Source organism: Geotrypetes seraphini, chromosome 12 (genome assembly GCF_902459505.1).
Source record: "Geotrypetes seraphini chromosome 12, aGeoSer1.1, whole genome shotgun sequence".
NCBI lineage: Eukaryota > Metazoa > Chordata > Amphibia > Gymnophiona > Dermophiidae > Geotrypetes > Geotrypetes seraphini.
The window spans coordinates 111,883,572-111,904,650 of NC_047095.1; the positions used below are offsets into that span (position 1 = coordinate 111,883,572).

Here is a 21,079-nt window from a genome sequence, read left to right on the forward strand (position 1 = left end):
AATTTACCTCTTGTTTTGAATGCTGGGCCTAGTATATTTGATGAGGGGGCTCCGCCCCCCCCCTCCCCAATACAATCGGTGACTGGATTGAATGCGACAGTGCCGTGGTTTACATCATCCCAATGAAATCAGGCACTGACTTGGGGGGGGGAGAGGAGGGAACAGCTGAGACATCATTTACAGTACCTTTACCCTCTCCACCGAAGCCATTGTTGACACTTAAAAGGAGCAAAACTGTCGCAGCGAGCAACAGGTTGCTTCAATGAGTCGGACAGCACTTAAATCGCAATAACAAATCGCATCAATAATGCTCACTTTGTATCTCAAACGCTTCATAAGAACATAAGAACATAAGCAGTGCCTCTGCCGGGTCAGACCAGAGGTCCATCCCGCCCAGCAGTCCGCCCCCGCGGCGGCCCAACAGGTCATGACCTGCCTGAATCACCAGAAGGGGCCCCCTTGCCCCCTAGGTTTCTCATCGAAGTCCTATCTTCCCATCAATGTCCTAACCCTCCGGCCTTGCACCTGCACGACTTGGTGAGCTGTCTATACTTATGCAACACCCCAGCACCTCCCTCAGTACCCCACGATCCCCTTTTCCCTCAGGAATCTGTCCAATCCCTGTTTGAATCCCTGTACTGTACTCTGCCGGATCACTTCCTCCGGGAGCGCATTCCATTTGTCCACGACCCTTTGGGTGAAGAAAAACTTCCTTGCATTTGATTTGAACCTATCTCCCTTCAGTTTCTCTGAGTACCCCCTCGTACCTGTCGTCCCTTTTAGTCTGAAGAACCTGTCCCTGTCCACCCTCTCTATGCCCCTAAGAATTTTGAAGGTCTCTATCATATCCCCCCTGAGCCTCCTCTTTTCCAGAGAGACGAGCCCCAGTTTATCCAGCCTCTCAGCATATGGGCAGTTTTCCAGCCCTCTTACCAGTTTCGTTGCCCTCCTTTGGACTCTCTCAAGAACTGCCATGTCCTTCTTGAGCTTCAATAGTCACATCGACCTTGCACTGAAATGGAAGTGCAACCAACCCTTATCTCGCCAGGATGAAAAGCCACGATGAAAGAGCTATGCTGAACTGGTTGCACTGAAACGGCCATTCTGAATCGTCCCATTCTGATCCTGCCCTTATACCCCGCCCAGGAGACCAATGAGGATGTTAGGAGGCTGCATCTCTCGGCACGCATCATGCATCAACCATTCTAAGTGTACCTCGCATGTTTAGACTAGGGGGGAAAAAAACCCCCACCGCTTTCCTGGGATTCACAACACATTAAAGCAGCAGTACTAGCTAAAAAGAATCATCATTGGGTTTTATTCCCAATGTCGTGATTTCAGCCTGCAGCCATACAATTCTCCCTCTTTAGGCAGCAGTTAATTTAACGGACGGTCTGTTCTTTTGTGGTCTGAATCAAATATATAGAACGCCGAGACTTGTTCTAATAGAAAAATTGCTCTGATATGCTCGCCACTGCTGATGGAAAGAGAAGAAAACTCGTTTGCTACGTGGGATTTATTTGCCGCATTTCATGACTGGACTGCTCTGTTCTGTAAATCGGAGAGAAAGCCTGAGATATAAAGACGGCTACAGTCCCAGGCTTAAAATGCCAAGAGAGAACAAAGCCAACTGCTGCCTAATCTGTGCGATTTACTGTGCCACACAGCGTGATGTTTTGAATTTACTGGATTAACAACTTTGCTGGATCCAGGAATTATTATATAAATGGCTTGTTGAAACTTTCTAGCTAGAATTTGCTCTAAGAGAGCAGATTATCCCTGTCCCGCCCTTTCTGACTATGGTTAACCCTTTCACGACCAAGGGACATATTTGTCCCATAACTTTAAAATCCTATAAATTTTGATTGGGATAGTCTACAGTTCTAAATTTGATATGTACGGATTCCATAGGATACTGCCTTTATGTAAACAAACTGGTTCCGACATTCATTCATTAGCGTCGTTGCCAGATTGACGAGAAGATTCACTTGCCACACTGTCCGTAAGCCAGAAGTGTGATTTAAAAAAAAAAAAAAATAATGATATTTCACAAAAAAAATCAATTTTTTGGCACCTGCAAGCCCTTTTTACCATAAAAATGTCGTCAAAACCACAAAAATTGGCCTACGATCCTTATGGTCCTGAAAGGGTTAAAATAGCAACCCACCTCCTATCGGAAAAACAGAACTGATGTACCAGAAAGTTATCAAGACATAAGGTCTAAAATTTAAAAGGAATTTATATAGAAAAAAAAAAAAAAAAAAAGGACTTTAGCATAATTACCACCATTCCCCAGATTAGAAAATGACACAGGACAAATTTGTTCCCGTTCCCGCAGGAATTCAATTTCCCCGTCTCATCCTTAACCGCACATACCTCAAACACGTACGATTTTAAAATGTTTCAGGGCTTGTGCAGATGAGGATGGAGCTTGCGTGAATGGGGCAGGGATGGGGCGGGAAAATGAGTTCACGCGGGGGGGGGGGGAAAAATATTTGTCCCCATGTCATTCTCTACCCCAGATACATGATATATGCCTGTCCCCAAACAATCTTCAGCTCTGAGCATACTGATAATTAAAAAGCTTGGGTGTTATACCAAAGATACACATCTGAGAACTTCAGGATAGATTCTATCTGAGAACCTGCCCGTCAGGAAATATGTGACCAGCTAAACCAGTTCAAAATGATTTTTTTCTTCCAAACCTACATGCCTCTATCTCAAAACCCAGAACAGAAAGAACAGGATAGGATAAATCTAACCATGTAGTTATTCAGAGCAAACACAATCTGCAGCTGGTGTCTACGTTTTATGTCAGCGGTCAGGCTACACTAAACTAGCGTCTCCCAACTCGGGCCTGGAGTACCCCCCTTGCCAGTCAGGTTTTCAGGACACCCACAATGAATAGGCATGAAAGAAATTAGCATATAATGGAGGCAGTGTGTGCCTTTTGTTTCAAGGACGAGAGAGAGACCAGCGACACTGATCGTGTACGGGCAGATTACCATATCCAACGCTGGTTTTCAAATAGAACACCCAACCAGCATTGGGTATGGTAATCTACCCATACGAGATAAGTGTTGCTGTTCTCTCGCTCTCATTTTTGAAACACAAGGCACATGGCCAAACCAATTGAGCAATTTTGTTGATTTAAGGGATGGGACGGAGGTTGTGATATAAATGATTATATTACAATGATCACACAGGATGTAGACTTGGAATAACATATAAGTTATAGGAGGTCCTATGAACTGAATCCTTTTGGTCTATAGCAGTGGTTCTCAACCCTGTCCTGGGGACCCTCCAGTCAGTCGGGTTTTCAAGATATCCCTAACGAATATGCATGAGAGAGATTTGCATATAATGGCAGGTATGCAAATCTCTCTCATGCATATTCGTTAGGGATATCTTGAAAACCCGACTGGCTGGGGGGTCCCCAGGACAGGGTTGAAAACCACTGATCTATATGATAAATCAGCCTCCTACTTGATGCAGTACTTGGGATTGATTGAAATGTGGGATAGCTGATAGTTCTTAGAAAATTGTTAACATTGAGGAAGTTGTCATTAACATGTTTACATCATTAGTTTGAATTAGAAAACATTAGGAAAGCGGTATGGTTTATTTATCCATGAGCCCCCCCTTTTTTCTGTGGGCCGTTTTGTGAATCGGGTCGGTTAGCAGCGATCGTGGCTAAACCTGTGAAAAAACAGGTTTAGCCACGATCACCGACTTTAGTGAATCGGGGCCTAAAAAATGAACACCTCACAACTCCAACAATAAAAATTAATATGTCACTATCCACTTAATACAAAATTCAAACCCACCCAATTTCCTCACATTATTTATCAGCCCACCCACAGCTTTATAAACTTCTCAAAAACCTCAATCCCTTAGTTACTTCTCAGACCAGTGATCTTTGACTTAAGTATTCGTAAGGTCTTAATTGACTTTTGCGCAACCCTGAATTGTATTGTCTCCTTAGATTTCAGTAATGTTTAAAATGTATTGTCTAATGTAATGTCTTAAATGTAATTTATGCCCTGCATAGTTACATAGCAATATCCTTCTTAGATTTCCGCATTGATCAAAAAGTGTTCTCCATTTCTTGCTATAGGTATAGCGTGACACACAAATTACAGATTAGATTAGAAAGAGATGACCTTCCTAGGTTTGCCCTTTCAGGGACAATTTGCCCTGGGAAATCCATCCCCAAAGCAGGCTGCAGCAAAGTTTTCTTCATTAGCCGAGGGTGAAGTATTCCTAGATTTTACACATATCAGAGCAATCCTACCACATTGGGTTCTAATGTTCACTACTCACACAGGTCTCCAATTTACTTAGACCAGGGGTAGGCAATTCCGGTCCTCGAGAGCCGGAGCCAGGTCAGGTTTTCAGGATATCCTCAATAAATATGCACGAGATAGATTTGCATCTCAAGGAGGCAGTGCATGCAGATCCATCTCATGCATATCCATTATGGATATCCTGAAAACCTGACCTGGCTCTGGCTCTCGAGGACCGGAATTGCTTACCCCTGACTTAGGCCATAATAAATGCAGCAACTAAGTAAGCTCGGTTTTCAAAAACTGTTGAAAAATATCATCTTTTCCTGGAATAAAATAGTTAAAAAACAGGGAGGAGGGGAAGCCCTAAAGTTTGTCTTGCTAGTACTGCTGCTTTGAATGCCTCTTTGAGGTTGGCACCTTTAATACTAAAATGTGTGTGTGTTTTATGAGTGATCCTTAGATACAGTGCTGTGGAGTCGGAGTCGAGGAGTCGGAGGAAATTTCGGGTACCTGTAGTCGGAGTCGGAGTTGCCAAACAATGCACCGACTCCGACTCAATTTAGATTGGAATTAAAAAAAAGCAAGTTTAAAATGTCCCAATTCACAAAAAGTTATAATTAATGACTTCTCTACTGTAAGAATAAAGACCAATGCATGCAGTGCCTCACGTAACCGCAAAACGAACACGTGCTTCATTATATGGCACGCAACGCACAATTCGGAGCACCAATACTTATAAATGTATTTCCAACGTTCAACAAGATTTTCAATACCTCGTTGGTAGAAATCACCTGGTGTAGACTCGAAAAATTCATCCAACCAAGCTCTCCCACCATACGCACAACATCTTTTTACGCGGATAAAGATCTTGTTTCACGTGCGGGGTCGTTTGTTTACCGGAGTCGGAGTCAGAAGTACAAAAAACTGAGGAGTCTTGAGTCGGAACATTTATCTACCGACTCCACAGCCCTGCTTAGATACTTAAGTCTCTTTCAGGATAAAGTTCTGATGTGTGCTTACTAGTTGTTTCATAAGTATTATGCTGACATTGTACTCTTTAGTTCTCATTTGAATTTCAGTGCCGTTAGAAGTACCTCGTATATTTTTGAAACTCTTCCACGGTAGTCCTATTATTAAGTTTCAATTTGCTGATTTTGAGTTTACCCCGCTCACTGTACGAGGGCTGACTGAAAAGTAACGAGGCTGCCTATGTTTTTCTTTCCAAGAAGACGATGTGGCTGGTTTTTGTGAAGCTCATATAATCAACGTTTCTGAACCTGCAGTTGGCCTGCTATAATCTTCATTGTTGGGTCATGGCGAGAGGAAGAACTTCATACATTTTATCCTGGCAGATGAGGAAGATTAATCTGTGAAAGTACGCCAGAGGTGTGCAATCGAATTTTTTTTGATAAACTTGGAAAGAGCGGTAATGAAACTCTTGAAATGGTACGGCAAGCATACGGCAGTGAAACAATTAGCTGCGCTGCAGTATTTCGGTGGTGGAAGCACTTCACAGCTGCAGTGCTAAAAGTGATGTCACAAAATATAGTCTACCGTTAATATAAATTTGTAACGTGACCATCGTCGGCCATATGTTAATTTATTTTTCATTTTTTCTTTATTTAAATACCATTAAATTGCCTTTCATAAGTTACCGTATTTGCCGGCGTATAAGACGACTGGGCGTATAAGACGACCCCCCAACTTTTACAGTTAAAATATAGAGTTTGTTATATACTCGCCGTATAAGACTACCCCTTCTTCCGCACACCTTCTGCACAACCTTCTGCCTGCCTGTCCCCCCCTTGAAGGTCTGCACCCCCCGAAGGCCTGTCCTCCCCCTTGTAGGCCTGTCCCCCCCTTATAGGCCTGTCCCCCCCTTGAAGGCCTGCCTGCCTGCCTTTCCCCCCTTGAAGGCCTGTCCCCCCTTGAAGGCCTGCCTGCCTGCCTGTCCCCCCCTCCCCCTTGAAAGCCTGCCTGCCTGCCCGCCCGCCCCACCCTGAAGGCCTGATGCCCCGACCCACCCCGAAGGACCGCTCGCCCCCCTGGCCTCCCCGCACCACCTATGAAGCAGCCGCAGCAGGATCGCGAAGTCAGCGTCAGCGATCCCTGCGCTGCTTCCTGCGCCACGGTCCCGCCCCCTCCTCTGACGTCAGAGGAGGGGCGGGATCGCGGCGCAGGAAGCAGCGCAGGGATCGCTGACGCTGACTTCGCGATCCTGCTGCGGGCTGCTTCACAGGTGGTGCAGGAAGGTCAGTGGGGCGAGCGGTCCTTCGGGGGTGGGGGGGGGACTGAACGGCAAGGCCGGGAGCACCCCCTTAGGGCTGGCACCCGGGGCGCACGCCCCCCCCTTGGTACGCCACTGCATGTAAACAGTACCCGGCGTATAAGACGACCCCCGACTTTGGGGAGGATTTTAAGGTACTGAAAAGTCGTCTTATACGCCGGCAAATACGGTAAATTCTTATTGTATTAAAGAGCAAGGGTGGGAGGGTGGTAATGTAGAGAAAATTTTTAATGATAAAGACCAACAGTATATTTACAAACTTGATACCTTTGAACCGAGGGGCTTGAATGCAGAAATAGAGTGGGCATCGTTGATTGGCTAGTTCTTACCCAATAGAATGCAGGGAATATCAGCTGTAAAGAATGTATTTAAAAAGAAAAAAAAAAAAAAAAAAAAGACGCCGGCGCCATCTTGTTTGCTTAACTGTCGGATGACAGTATCGACCACAGTAGTTGGATTATACTAAATATAAATATATATATATATATATATATATATTTTAAAAGCACACTAGTGCAAAACATATCGGGTCAATCCCTCCCGGGTCATATCAGCTGTTAAGATAAGTGGCTGAAAAAAAGGTTAAAGTTTTAATCTTTAATACAATCAGAATTTAACTTATGAAAGGCTATTTAATGGTATTTAAATAAAGGAAAAATAAATTAACATATGGCCAACGATGAAGGTCTACATAATTCTTCACGCTACAAACTTATATTAGCGGTGGAGTGGTGGGGCTGAGGCCGAAAGATATTTATATATAGAAAATTAATCCGGAATTTTGCATGGAGTTTTGACATTTATTGGTTATTGTTCCGGAATACCATAAGTGAAGATATTTTACATCATATCTTATTACAACATAGTCTACTGCATGTCTGAGTTGTTTTGAAAATGCTGCCAAAAATGTATTGAATGCAAAGGACACCACTTTGAAAAAGAAAATTGTTCAGATCCTGTGGTGTCATCCGATTCTGAATTTAAAAAAAAAACCCGTCTCATTATTTTTTTCAATCACCCCTCGTACTTGTTTATATTTGGTCTTTTTACTACTGCTATGCCGTTAACAAAATTGTTAAGTTTTATGATGAATTGGTTGAATCTTTTCATAAAGGCAATTAAAAATTAAATAAATCATTAACCTTAATGTTACTGCATTCTACAAAGTTGGGTGTCTGTTTCCCCCTCCCTTCTATGTCCACAGTGGTCTTTTTGGTATGCTGAACACAAATTTCAAGTGGAAAAACTAGAAACAAAAGAGAGGCTGAAATGTCAAAAAAAAAAAAAAAAAAAAGACAGGTGTGTACACTTTTTGTCTGTTCTACAAATCAGGCAAGTGATACATTACCACGGGAGGCTTATTCCCAGACTCCTTCAAGCAAAAAGCGATGGCATGCTGCGTGCAAGAGCAAAAGAAAGAGAAAGAGAAAGCATAAATGTATCAAATTGAGCTGCCAAAGGGGAAAGAGAAAAAGAAAAATAGAGCAAGAGGGGGGGTAGATAACAGCGAGAAAAGAACAGACAAGAAAGACAGCAGGCAGAGTATTTTCATATGATCCTTGCATGCTGCTATGGAATTAGCCGCTCAGAAAGTAAGCAGCGTTCCGACAATGTCCTAGGGCCTTCAACAAATAAGATGCAGGTTGGGGATCCTTCCCCCCAATTTAAAGCCCATCTCCTTCCCCCTAAATCTTCTTTTCCCAAGATCCCTCCTTCAAAATGAGCAGGCTGGGATATTAACCTTCTACTGCAGGCCAGGGAACTCCCTCTTCAATCCTAACGAAGCTCCCTTTTACCACCCCAGAAATAGCCTGAGCCATATCCACAACCGCCTCACCCCTTCCTGGACATAACACCCTCTCACCCCTGCAGTGGTTTTGTTTAAGGAAATAATAAACTTAATAGAGGAGAAATGCTAGATAGTTACAGTGGTACTACCAATTCTAGATAAACTCTGGAGAGGAAGAATTCACTACTCTTCCGAAATTATGCAAACAACTACACTTCAAAAATCAAGCACTATAATACCATATTCCTTCCCACCTAAAATCAAACTCCAAAAGATGCACTCCAAATGATGCACTCTGTTTTATATTAGTGGGATGAAATATATTTAAAATAAAACTGATCACATGGCCCAGACTAGGTTCCTCCTCTGTATAGCTGCCCCAGTAGCTTGGTGAAGTGCTATGAATGCTCATATATTGTAGGTCTCCAATCTGAAATTAAAATTGGGCCTTCCACAACCTCCGAGGCAGCTAGGGATACTGTGACAGTGACTTTCACAGCTCTAGGAATGGAGTTAATGGGGGAGAGGGCATTAGTGTCATAACTGAGGGCAACACCAAATGGCTAGACTTAAGATCCAAAAATACAGTACAGGGTTTCTATTATGAGTGTAGCCAGGGGGGGGGGGGGGGGGGAGGGAGAGAGCTTTAGTATGGAATGTTCAGATTCTGTGCGTAGAGAACTCTTTATAGACCTGCCAAGTCTCCCACATTAAGCGGGAAGTCCCCATTTTGGAATGCCTTCTCTGTCCACAGTCAGGTATCTCCCATGGAACACGGGGGAGTCAGGAGTCACTATTTTATTCTGCCTGCACCAGATCAAACAGCTTCAAACCTCACAGACGGGGAGCATCAGATGTGAAATTTAAAGCTGTTATGATTCCACAGCTAGCAGAAGAGGAAAGTGGGTGCAGAGAATGGGTAGAATGGGGCAAAGCATGATCTGGATTGGGAAGTAGGGTCAGAATCTCCCCCCTTGGCATCTTTGCTCTGTTGTGCCTGTTTTTTTTCCTTAACTCTCTTCTGATATTCAGCTTTTGCTCTAAGTGGTTGCAGGTATATAGAAAAGATTTATAAGAATCTGCCAAATCCACCGAACCCTTCAGGGGTGTCCAACCTGCAGCCCTGTGAAGTATTTTGTGCGGCCCCGGTCGAGGGCGATGCAGTGTTTTCCTCTGCTGCCCCCGGGTTTTTACCGCCTTGCCGGCTCCCTCCTCTTTCTTGCTGCAGTGTTTGCGCAACCCCAGAAACATTTTTTTGGGCCAATGTGGCCCAGGAAAGCAAAAAGGTTGGACTAGAGAGTTGCATGGGGACAGAAATCCAATCCATCCCCGCCCATCCCCGTCAGGATCCTCTCCGTCCCTACCCATCCCCGCAAGGAATTACCTCCATCCCCGCCCGTCTCCATAAAAAGCAGCAATTACTTCTGACAGGATCATCAATTTCAGTTTCTTTTGTGCTTGCGCTGCTGTTTTCCTTGTGGAATCTCTTTGGTGGAACCCTTTTTTTGTTTTCTGTTCAGGTAATTAACTTATAAACCCCCTCTTTTACTAAGGCTGACGTGTCCATTATATTATATGGACGAACCCTGCTTCCAAAGCCTTCCATCCCCATGGGAGTCCTGTGGGCCAGAGGGGGGTCCCCGTGGGTTAAGGGGGATTCCCACGGGACCCCCGCGGGATCTGCGGTATTCCCACGATCCCCGTTCCCATGTAGACCTCTAGGTTGGACACCCCTGCAGTCTACACCCTTTTGGGGGGGTAAAGATGATAGGATCCTGCTGCTGTTAAGGGTAGAGACAGCAGAGTGTACAGTTGGCAAGTCCAGTAAACTCAGCCAGTACTCAGAGGGGAAGACCCATGTGTAGAAATCAAAAGATACTGTAGCATTTGAAACAGATTCTTATGCAAGAAAGGCCGTTGCTCAATTTTAAAGCATATGAGATTTAGATCCCAGAAAAGAAACTACAGTAGAATCGATTGTTTACCCTTTCAAAAAGTACAAAGGCTAGATGACACTCCAGGAAGCTACATGATAAATACATTTAAAATGAAGTAGGAAAAAATATTTTTTCACTCAATACTAATACTCATTGCCAGAGGAGGTGGTAACAACACATCGGAGATTAAAAAAATAGATTTTGGGAACAAAGTGACATCACTGAGCCAAATGGCTGCTTAAAGCTCATAGTTCTTCACTGACTCAGGGGAATCCACATTCATCAACTGTCTCGAACTGTAATATTAGTCTTTTCTGCTGGAATATTTTTAACCTAGTCATCAGCAGGAGTGGGGATGAGTAAAAAAAAAGAAGCCAACAGACTTGCAGGAATTTGCCCAGACACATCATGGAGCAAAAAACATGGTGGTCATATACCAACAGGAACGCTGGTTGACCATCTCCAAAAGGGCAGGGATGATGTGTCCCCCACATATGGAGGAGAACAGATCTTAAATGCAATATTGCAGAGTTAGGGAACCAAACAGAGGAGGTGGAATAAACAAGGAGAGAAATTACCTCACTTGAGAAAAAACAATTGTGAACAGGCACAACTGCAGGAAGCGCTCTTTGATAAACTTGAGGATCATATATAAGGCAAGCAAATACGACCACGTCACAACCCTCTACTCTGTGAAGCTTATTGGTTACCGGTAACACATCTAACGACATACAAGATACTCTTACTCGCCTTCAAAATTAAACTCACCCATTGTCCATCCTTCTTAGATAAATATCTTATCCCTTAATCCAGTCCACGAGCCTTAAGATCCACAAACCAAAATTTGCTGACTATTCCCCCAATTAAGGAGCTCTTCTACACTCGCAATACAATTTTTTCCGCTACGGCACCTACACTCTGGAATTCTCTCCCACCTGACATTCAATCAGAAGTATCCCTCGACAAATTTAAGAGCAAACTCAACACATTCTTATTCCGGGACGCATATCTAATATGAGATAAGAACACTCCTACCAACCCTCTCCAGATCAACGATGAAAGTGAACCGCTTTTAAGAAAGACCCTCCCCCCCCCCTTTTGTTTCTTTCCATCCCCTTTTTCCCGTCCTTTTCAATTTTTTTTACCTTATGTATCAAACCCCGTTCAAGTCTCGTCAGTCAATTATGTAATATTTAGTAAATGGCCTTTTCTTTTTAGAACTATATTTTAATTTTAACTTTGTAATTTCATTCTGTAAACCGACCAGATACTTGCTGATGGTTGGTATATCAAATATAGAATTAACTACAGAACTTGTCACTGGCAGTCAGCTGACTTTTGCTTCTGTGATCCGCTGCTCCTGTTCCCACCTTGTGAAGATCTGCTCGCAGAGGTTATACTGCTTTGATGGTTGAGCTGCCATACTGACTGACTTCTAACTAATCCCCGTTATTTATTTATCTTACTTCTTACATTTGTTTTTGTTATTATTATTGCTACTGCTTATTTATTTTTCCTTTTTTTAAAAATTTATTTCCTTTTAATTCGAACTTAATATTGTCTTTTTCTTTCTTTCGTTCAAAGTTTTCAAGTTCAAAAAGTTTTATTAAATTTTCAGATCATTATTATTATTCTACAGCAGTGGTCTCAAACTCGCGGCCCGGGAGCCATATGCTGCCCGCCAGGTACTATTTTGAGGCCCTCAATGTGTTTATCATAATCACAAAAGTAAAATAAAACACAGTTTCTTGATCATGTCTCTTTAGCTATAAGTGACAATATTATTATTAAGACTTAGCCAAAAGGAAAGGTTTATAAACTATGAAGAGTTTTACCTCATGCAAAATTGTCATTTCTTTAATAAGATGTTAACTATTTTTTTCTGAGGCCCTCCAAGTACCTGCAAATCCAAAATGTAGTCCTGCAAAGGGTTTGAGTTTGAGACCACTGTTCTACAGGCACCTTAGCACAGATTATGATCCCTATCTGGGACAGATAAGAGAGTTTTCTGTGTGCCATACTTCCTCACAGTTTAACCAACTTTAATGTTGACAATTTCTCCTTTGTTGCCGTCCGGATTGCAGAAGTTGTCCTGCTGTGGAGACCAAGCTGCCTTAATGACAGATTTTAAATGACTCATCCAATGTTCAAATGACTTTATTCATTCATCCAACAACTCAATGACTTGACATGTCCATGCTTCGGCCCAACAGGCCTGCTTCAGGAGTCTTGAGAATCTACTAAGTTATAACGGATAGTGTCTTGAATACATGCATAGGCTCTCATGACAATGCTATGGTACTGTGACCTTCTGAACCCCCTGCCCTTTCTGACAGATTGTTCTTACTTGGTTTGCTGCTGTCAGAAAGGGCAGGGGGTTCAGAAGGTCACAGTACCGTAGCATTGTCAGAGCCTATGCATGTATTCAAGACACTATCCGTTATAACTTCGGCCAAAACATGTACATGTCGAGCCATTGAGTTGTTGTTGGATGAATGAATAAAGTCATTTGAACACTGGATGAGTAAAAGGGCATTTTTACAATAGTTTGTGGTCATCAGTCAGATTAGGACAATTCCACTCTTTTTTATGTTTTCTATAGATTTTAAATTACTCCCCGTTATTTTTCTTTCTTCTTGTTATACTTGTTTTTGGCTATTATTTATTGATGGATCTGTCCAGTTGATGAGAAAATCTTATTAATATTTTTATTTATCTATGTATTTTCTCCCTACGCTCCGATTCTCTTTCTGCTCTTATTCTCCTCCTATTCTGCTCTTTTAATCTGAATTCAATATTGTCTGCTCTTTAAGTTCTCATTATTATTATTTAATATAATTCAGAATGTAAACCCCTGAGGTCTGTAATATGGTGATGCGGTATAACAAATGATAATAAACATAATATAACATAACTTGGATATGGAGCAGAAGGATCAATTTAAGGATCTGTGGCATATTGGACAGTCCCGAGTACCAAGACAGAGACTCTTCCTATTTGTTGGCTCAGGCACAGGTAGAAATATCCCCACAGAATATAAAAATAGAAAGGGCCCAAAAAGCCCTGGGTCCTGCATGCGCAAATCTTACAGGTTTTCAACAGGCTAAAGGAAGTGATATTTGCAGTTGCGAGAAAGCAAGAGCAAATTACTATGAGAGCTATTTTTGGGGATGTATCCCCCATTACATTGCATCACCACTGCAAACCTCAGCTCAGAACTGAACAAGTGAGATATAGATGGACTTTCCCTTTTGGATTGCGATAATGAGAGAGGCTGCTCTTCAAGTATTGAAGTCTATTGACTGGTGAGATACAGAGGACATATCTTTGGATCGTCACTTTGCATCATCCTTACCACCAAAGTAGCATTATGTTCCATATGGTAGAGGCAGGCTCCAATCCACCCAGAAAAAAAAGCAAGAATCAACACGTCAAATGATAAACCCTCGTTTTTCCTTTTAGGTTCCGAGCTCTTCACATGAGCGATTAACCAAAATTCTACAGAGGGCTGATGTTTCGTCTGCTTTTGCCACTTGCTCCTCTTCATGTCTTCTTGCGCTTTTGTGCTATACTTTTCCAATCTAGATACGATATATATGAATTTGACTTTGAGAGGAGTTCCCGAAGAGGTTCTTTCGCTATTAATATATTTTCATGTATATATTGCGTGCTTGAACCAAGCTAACTCATAGTCACCAATTTCATCATTGGTCTCCCATAATTTTGCAGAATTTTTTCCTAAAATTCTACGACCACGACAATACTTTATGCAGAAAAGAACTTAGCTTGTGAAACCGCTTCCACCACTTCCAATACGGCCAGTGTTTTGAGTCCTGCATCAGAATAGAGGTCCGATTATAACAGCTCAAATGAGAATGTTTGAGCTGTTATAATTGGATCTACCCCGACACTAGCTGTGTCGGCAGTGGTCCGGTGGAAGCAGTTTCACAAGTTCTTTTCTGCATAAAGTATTGTCATAGCGTTTGAATTTTAGGAAACAAATTCTGCAAAATTATGGGAGACCAATGAGTAGATAGGTGCTATCATTTATCAGCACCTGCGAAAAGATGAGCTGGAGTAGCCATTCTTATTTATATAGCTATTCCATTTGTGGACAGAAAAGTATGACAGTATAATCACGGTCATTGGATCATGCGAGAGACTTTTTATGGAGAGCTACTGTTTATATATCCAATTGCTATGAACTAGAATTCTTTCCAATATTATTACACATAGAAACATGATGGCAGATAAAAGGTCAGATGGCCCATCCGCAGCATCCATTATCTTCTCCTCTCCCTAATAGAAACATAGAAACATGATAGCAGATAAAGACCACCTTATAGTGATAACAGAGAGCAGAATAATAATCTTCAGTAACTTAATGTGGCAGCTCCTGATTTAGACAAAGATGGTCAACTGAATAGGGCCCTGAGGCAAACTCCCTGGGCTGACCACCTCCTTTTTCCAGGACTGGAGCTGATGGATACTGCTCTACCTGGGAGAGAAACTGTATACTCATGTTTCCAGGGTCCAGGGTCCAGGTCGTGCATGTGCAAAACCGGAGGGTTAGGACTTCGATGGGAAGATAGGACTTCAATGGGAAACCAGGGTGGCAAGGGGGCCCCTTCTGGTGATTCAGACAGGTGATCTGTTTGGGCCGCCGCGGGAGCGGACTGCTGGGCATGATGGACCTATGGTCTGACCCGGCGGAGGCACTGCTTATGTTCTTATGTACTACATCCACAGTAGTCTCAACTACACCCTTGTATCAGAAAGCTGATTTAGCAAGGTACAGATGGTAGACATTGAGCAAGATACTGACAGTGAGATCACAGATCACATAATGGATCACCCTGACTTTAAACCCTAGAGCACAAGGAATGTATGGTTTTGTGGTACATGCCCAGAGGGTTGACAGATGATGATTTTTTTCCAGAAATTTCTTCAGGAGAAATGGCAGTAGTTTGCAGATGCAAATATGCAACGTTATTGAGCCTGGACTGTTTTGGGGAAACCACATAAGCAGTCTTAAGGAGAAAATTTTTTTTAGATATGGTAATAAGATACGTAGGTATCTTGCCAGGCTTTTGCACACAGAATAAGGTATGAAATTTAAAATCACCATAACGCAGAAGGAAGGAGGGCTCAGAACTGCAAGTAACCGACATAATGTGGATCTTTCAGCAATTAATGCTCAGATTTACAAACTCAACCCTTAGAACTGGCAAAGTCTTCTTGAAGGATCTGGTTTTACTACAGCTCATTCTGGAAAACTGGAAACTTTAAATTCACTTATCTCGCCAGAGATTATATCGGGTGCTATAAACCAGATGTTGAATAACATCTACCAGGAGACCATCAGGCCCCGGTAAGAATTTTACAAAGCATTAGGAGACCCTTTGGTGGCTATATTTGAAGATGCAACAGAGCATCATTGAACAGTGCCTTGATTGCTGGCATCCTCAAGGAGGACAAAATTCATAAACAAGAGAGCTCATATAGACCTATATTGTTGCTTAATGTAGACATTAAAATTTATATCAAGGTTTTGACCACTAAGTTGGCAGTCGTAGTTTCTAGGCTAGTGTATGACCATCAAATGGGCTTCGTCGCTAATGTATGGCAATTGCCAACAGCTGTAGAAGCAATATACTCAGGTTATGTAGGCAGTGAGCTTTGATCTCGAGAAGGTATTTGACATAGTGTTATGGGATAATACATAGCGTGTTAAGGAATTTTGGTTTTAGAGGCTCCATCCTGGAACAGATCTTATAAGAACTCCAGAGCATAGGTTTTGGTGAATGAGGTGTTCTTGGATACCAGAGAGAAAGCCTGCGATACCCAACATTATCTTTTTTTTGTGCTCTGCTTTCTCCGGCCCTTCCCCCTCCTCCGGCCTGCATGTATTTATCCAACCCCGTTCTTTCATGCAACAAAGTTATCAGGATCAGATGCTGCCCTTCAAAATGTGATACCAGAAAACTGCTTCCGTTGTCTATGCCTAAATTTGGACCTGGACTCTGGATAGCAGAAGTTACAGGTTAGGACTGTATACCCCATTAAAATGGAACAATCATTTCGTTTAACCAGAAGGGGGGCAAGTTTCAAATCCATTGTTCCCACCAAAATTTACAACAGTGCCTATCTGGGAAATAGGACAGATGCCAAGAGGTAGCAATTTTTGAGAAGAAGGTTTCTGTGCACATCCTCAATCCCACCCTATTCTGCCTGCTGGCTCCACCTTCAGCCCATAGTTATTCAGTTAAATACTTTATTCACACTAGTGACAATAGGTAACCATTTCCTGTACTCTTCTTTCTCTTTTCACAACTCATCTTAATTTAATTTCCCTACCACTGACTTTCCCTGTCTTACGATAAGCACTGCAAATATTACACAAGACCCTAAAGCTAGACTGTTACAAATCCCTAAAACTACATACTAGCAGAACACTTCACCTCAGACACATACGCAGAACACTGGCAGACCCTCACCTAATACAGAATAAAAGACCATAAACTAGAAAAACAGGAAGACAAAAACAGAAAGCCAGACTGTAAAAGCAGTGCGGTACCAGTAAAAGAGAAACAGAAAAGCGCTTTTCCTTCTGTACACTACAAAAAACAAACAAAAAAAAATTAGAAAGATACACTTTTCCCCAAAGCCAACACATTTCAGTTTCTAAAAACTCAATAAAATTATTTTCCTCCTTTGTCATCTTGACATTATATTTTTCTAACCAGGTTGGTTCCAGTTTCTCTCTCACTTTTCTTGTGTGGTTCTCCTTTAAATTATTTTTTTCAGTGTCACCTTTCTATTTCATCTGTCTCTTCTCGTCTTTTTCCCTTCTTTCTCTACATATAACAATGATCTTCCCTTTCAGCTTTTTTTTCTCCTCTGAATTTTCTCTGCTTCTTCACTCAAAATTAGGCTAATTTTCCCCTTCCAGTTCTTCTTTTTACATCTCATCTCTCACTTTTACACCTTCCCCAGCTCTCTCATATCTTTTTTAACCAATCTATTCTTTCTTTGCCGTCCAAGAGATGTTTTCTTCCCTCTGTTACCACCTCCCATGCTCTCCCATATCTTTATTTTTATTTTTTTTTACCAATCTGTTCTGTCTTTGCCCACAAGAGATGTTTCATTCCCTCTGTTACCACTCACTTACCCATCCACTCAATGCTCTTTCCCCCATTCTCACCTCCCTCTCAACCCGCTAGGACCAGAGGAACTTCTTCAAGAGATGCTCCTGTCTCCATTCTCCCTGGCCTATTCCTTGCATTTCTCCATCCTCCTTCATTCCCTATAGAGGCTTCTTCTTCCTTAGTGGCTTCTCTTTCTTGTATTCTCCCCCCTCCCCAACTTTCAATTCATTAGAGAGATTTTTCTCCAGATCTGTGAGCTGATTTCTCATGGTAGCACCAGTATGCAGTCTCATTCTGTATTTGCAGCAGAAGACTTGATGCTGCCTCTTATTGCCAAGAACTATTCTTGTGTTAAAGAGCTGTGAGATTTTACAGCTTTTATTGCAAGACTGACCCTGTGACAGCTGGAAATCTCTCCTTAATGTTCCTCTTGCTATCAATAGAAGGGGGGGGGGAGGGAAGGGGGGGAAGGTGGAATGGACTAGGCTGCCTGCTATACTGCACCAGAGAAAGTGGCAATTACCAGGCCATTCCGGCTGAGTAGAGTTTTTGCATGCTCAGTGGGAGTGCAGGAAACGGTCTACTGATTGGAGGAGACTTGGCAGGTCGGAAACAGGAACAACAAATGATCCTGAACTAGGGATATCGGTCATAGAATTAACTAGTAGAAGGCAAAGAGGAAAAGTCTAGAAAAGAAGGTATTAGTGGGTCTATTACCAAAGACTGACAGTGCCCCAATCCCAGCATCCTTCTCTCCACAGCTTTAATACATATATTAACCAAATAACATGTTATCTAGAAGTTTCTGTTTTAAGCATCTAAAAACAGGGTTTAAGCAGACCATGTAAATTTAAGTATAGCCTCATCAGGATTAATCTCAACCTCTAGGAACCCGTTTAGGGCAAATAATGCAGCAAGAGACAAATAAAACCCACTTACAGGAACCAGCTTCCAATACCAGCGTGTGGGGCACTGCCCGTGAGACAGCATAAAAGCACAATAGGAAGAAGAGGGAGAGACAGAGGAGGAAAATAAGGAGCATGAAAATAATCCAGCCTAGCAGCAACAGACATGGAACTCGAGACTTCTACACAGAGGCAAAGACAAGAGAACAGTTAGAGTATTTTCATGAACATTTCCTGCTTTTGCATAGAAAGACATCAAATTTAAATGGTTACTTTGTGAATTAAAGCACATTTACTTACCTGTAAACAGGTGTTATCCGGGGACCGCAGGCAGATATTCTCACAAGTGGGTGATGACATCCACAGAGCCCGTTATGGACAGTGCAAAAGTGGAGTGTCACTTTAAAAGAACGAAGAGAGGCTAGAGACCGCTCGTACCGCGCATGCACTTGTGCCTTCCTGCCCAACGTCAGCTCGCAGGACCATCTGTTCAGTAAAAAGAGCTAAGAAGTCAACTAGGGGATGTGGGAGGGTTGGCGAATATCCACCTGCTGTCCCCGGATAAGACTTGTTACATGTAAGTAACTGTGCTTTATCCTAGGACAAGAGGCAGCATATTTGCAGAGGTGGGACTCCTTAGCTGCCAGGATCATGATTGTGAGCCTGTTGAAATCAAAAGGGTTGAAGGGAAGTTGGTATCTAAATGAAAAATAAATTCTGTAGAACTACTTGGCCGAACCGACTATCCCTTCTCCAGATTCGTAAACAATAGTGGGATGTGAATGTATGAATTGAGGATCAGGTGGCTGCTTTATAGATATCCTCGATAGGAATGGAACATAGATGGGCTACTGAAGTTGCCATTGACCTTACTTTATGTGCAGTGACACAACCTTCCAGCGACAACCCAGTCCGAGCATAGCAAAAGGAGATGGAGCTCCAAGTCGACAGGCGCTCCAAGTCTGTTAGGATCGAATGAGAGGAACAGCCGAGTGAAAGTTCTGTGAGGTTTGGTCCAAACCAAATAATAAGCAAGAGCACATTTACAGTTCAATGTGTGGAGTGCAACGTCACCAGGGTGAGAATGTGGACTTGGAAAGAAGACGGGGAGAACTACAGACTGGTTCAGATGAAAATTCCAAAAAGACTTTGAGAAGGAACTTCAGACAAGCGCGAAGAACCACCCTATCGTGGTAGAATGTTGTATAAGGGATAGAATGTAGTACAAGTGCTTGAAGTTCACTGACTCGGCGTGCAGATGTGCTGTAGATTAGGAAGACCACTTTCCAAGTTAGAAACTTGAGCGATTAAGTGAAGAGAGATTCAAACAGAGGTTTCATCAGAGTGGAAAGCATAACATTAAGATCCCAAGGAACTGGAGGAGGCTTGAGACCAGAGTTAGAGAGATAAGAACATAAGCAGTGCCTCCGCCGGGTCAGACCATAGGTCCATCCTGCCCAGCAGTCCGCTCCCGCGGCGGCCCAACAGGTCACGACCTGTCTGAATCACCAGAAGGGGCCCCCTTGCCATCCTGGTTTCTCATTTAAGTCCTAATTACCCATCGAAGTCCTAACCCTCCGGCCTTGCACATGCACGACCTGCTTGGCTTTCTATACTATACTTATTACCTGTTTAGTTTTCTATACTTGTATTACATCCCAGAACTTCTCTCAGTATCCCATGATCCCTTTATCCCTCAGGAATCCGTCCAAACCCTGTTTGAATCCCTGCACCGTACTCTGCCTGATCACTTCCTCCGGTAGCGCATTCCAAGTGTCCACGACCCTTTGGGTGAAGAAAAACTTCCTCGCATTTGTTTTGAACCTATCTCCCTTCAGTTTCTCCGAATGCCCCCTCGTACTTGTTGTCCCCCTCAGTCTGAAGAATCTGTCCCTATCCACCCTCTCTATGCCCCTCATGATCTTGAAGGTCTCTATCATATCTCCCCTGAGCCTCCTTTTTTCCAGAGAGAAGAGCCCCAGCCTATCCAACCTCTCGGCGTATGGGCAGTGTTCCAGCCCTCTTATCAATTTCGTTGCTCTCCTTTGGACTCTCTCAAGTACCGCCATGTCCTTCTTGAGGTGCGGCGACCAATACTGAACACAGTATTCCAGATGTGGACGCACCATCGCTCGATACAATGGCATGATGACTTCCCGCGTCCTGGCTGTTATGCCCCTCTTTATGATGCCCAGCATCCTGTTGGCTTTTTTTGAGGCTGCTGCGCACTGTGCAGATGGCTTCAGTGATGCATCCACCAGTACACCCAAGTCTCTCTCGAGTCTGCTGTCTCCCAACAATGCCCCCCCCAATTTGTAGTTGAACAACGGGTTCTTTTTCCCTATATGCATGACCTTGCATTTTTCCACGTTAAAGCGCATTTGCCATTTGTTTGCCCAGTCTTCCAGCTTGTCCAGGTCCCTTTGCAGGTCCTCACACTCCTCCCTGGACCTAACTCTGCCGCACAGTTTGGTATCGTCTGCAAATTTTATAACCTCGTACTTTGCCTCCTTTTCCAGGTCATTGATAAATATGTTGAAGAGTAACGGCCCCAGCACCGATCCCTGTGGCACACCGCTCGTGACTCCCCGCCATTCAGAATATTGGCCCTTTACTCCGACCCTCTGCAGTCTACCCGACAACCAGTGCTTGATCCATCTGTGCACATCCCCTCCCACCCCGTGGTTCCACAGTTTCCTAAGCAGCCTTTCATGTGGTACCTTG

General features: G+C 43.0%; 1 protein-coding gene across 2 annotated transcripts in view; it reads right to left on the minus strand.

Moving 5' to 3' along the window:
• The window catches only part of CAMSAP3 (calmodulin regulated spectrin associated protein family member 3), a 198,659-nt gene that overhangs the window by 66,596 nt on the left and 110,984 nt on the right, over positions 1-21,079 (minus strand). Inside the window, exon 5 of one of the 2 annotated variants that reach the window (XM_033916157.1) lies at positions 7,925-7,972. The exons of the other annotated variant lie outside the window; for it this stretch is intronic. Coding sequence (XP_033772048.1) covers positions 7,925-7,972 — 48 coding nt within the window. The remainder of the gene's footprint in view (positions 1-7,924; positions 7,973-21,079) is intronic. 2 annotated transcript variants of the gene reach the window in all.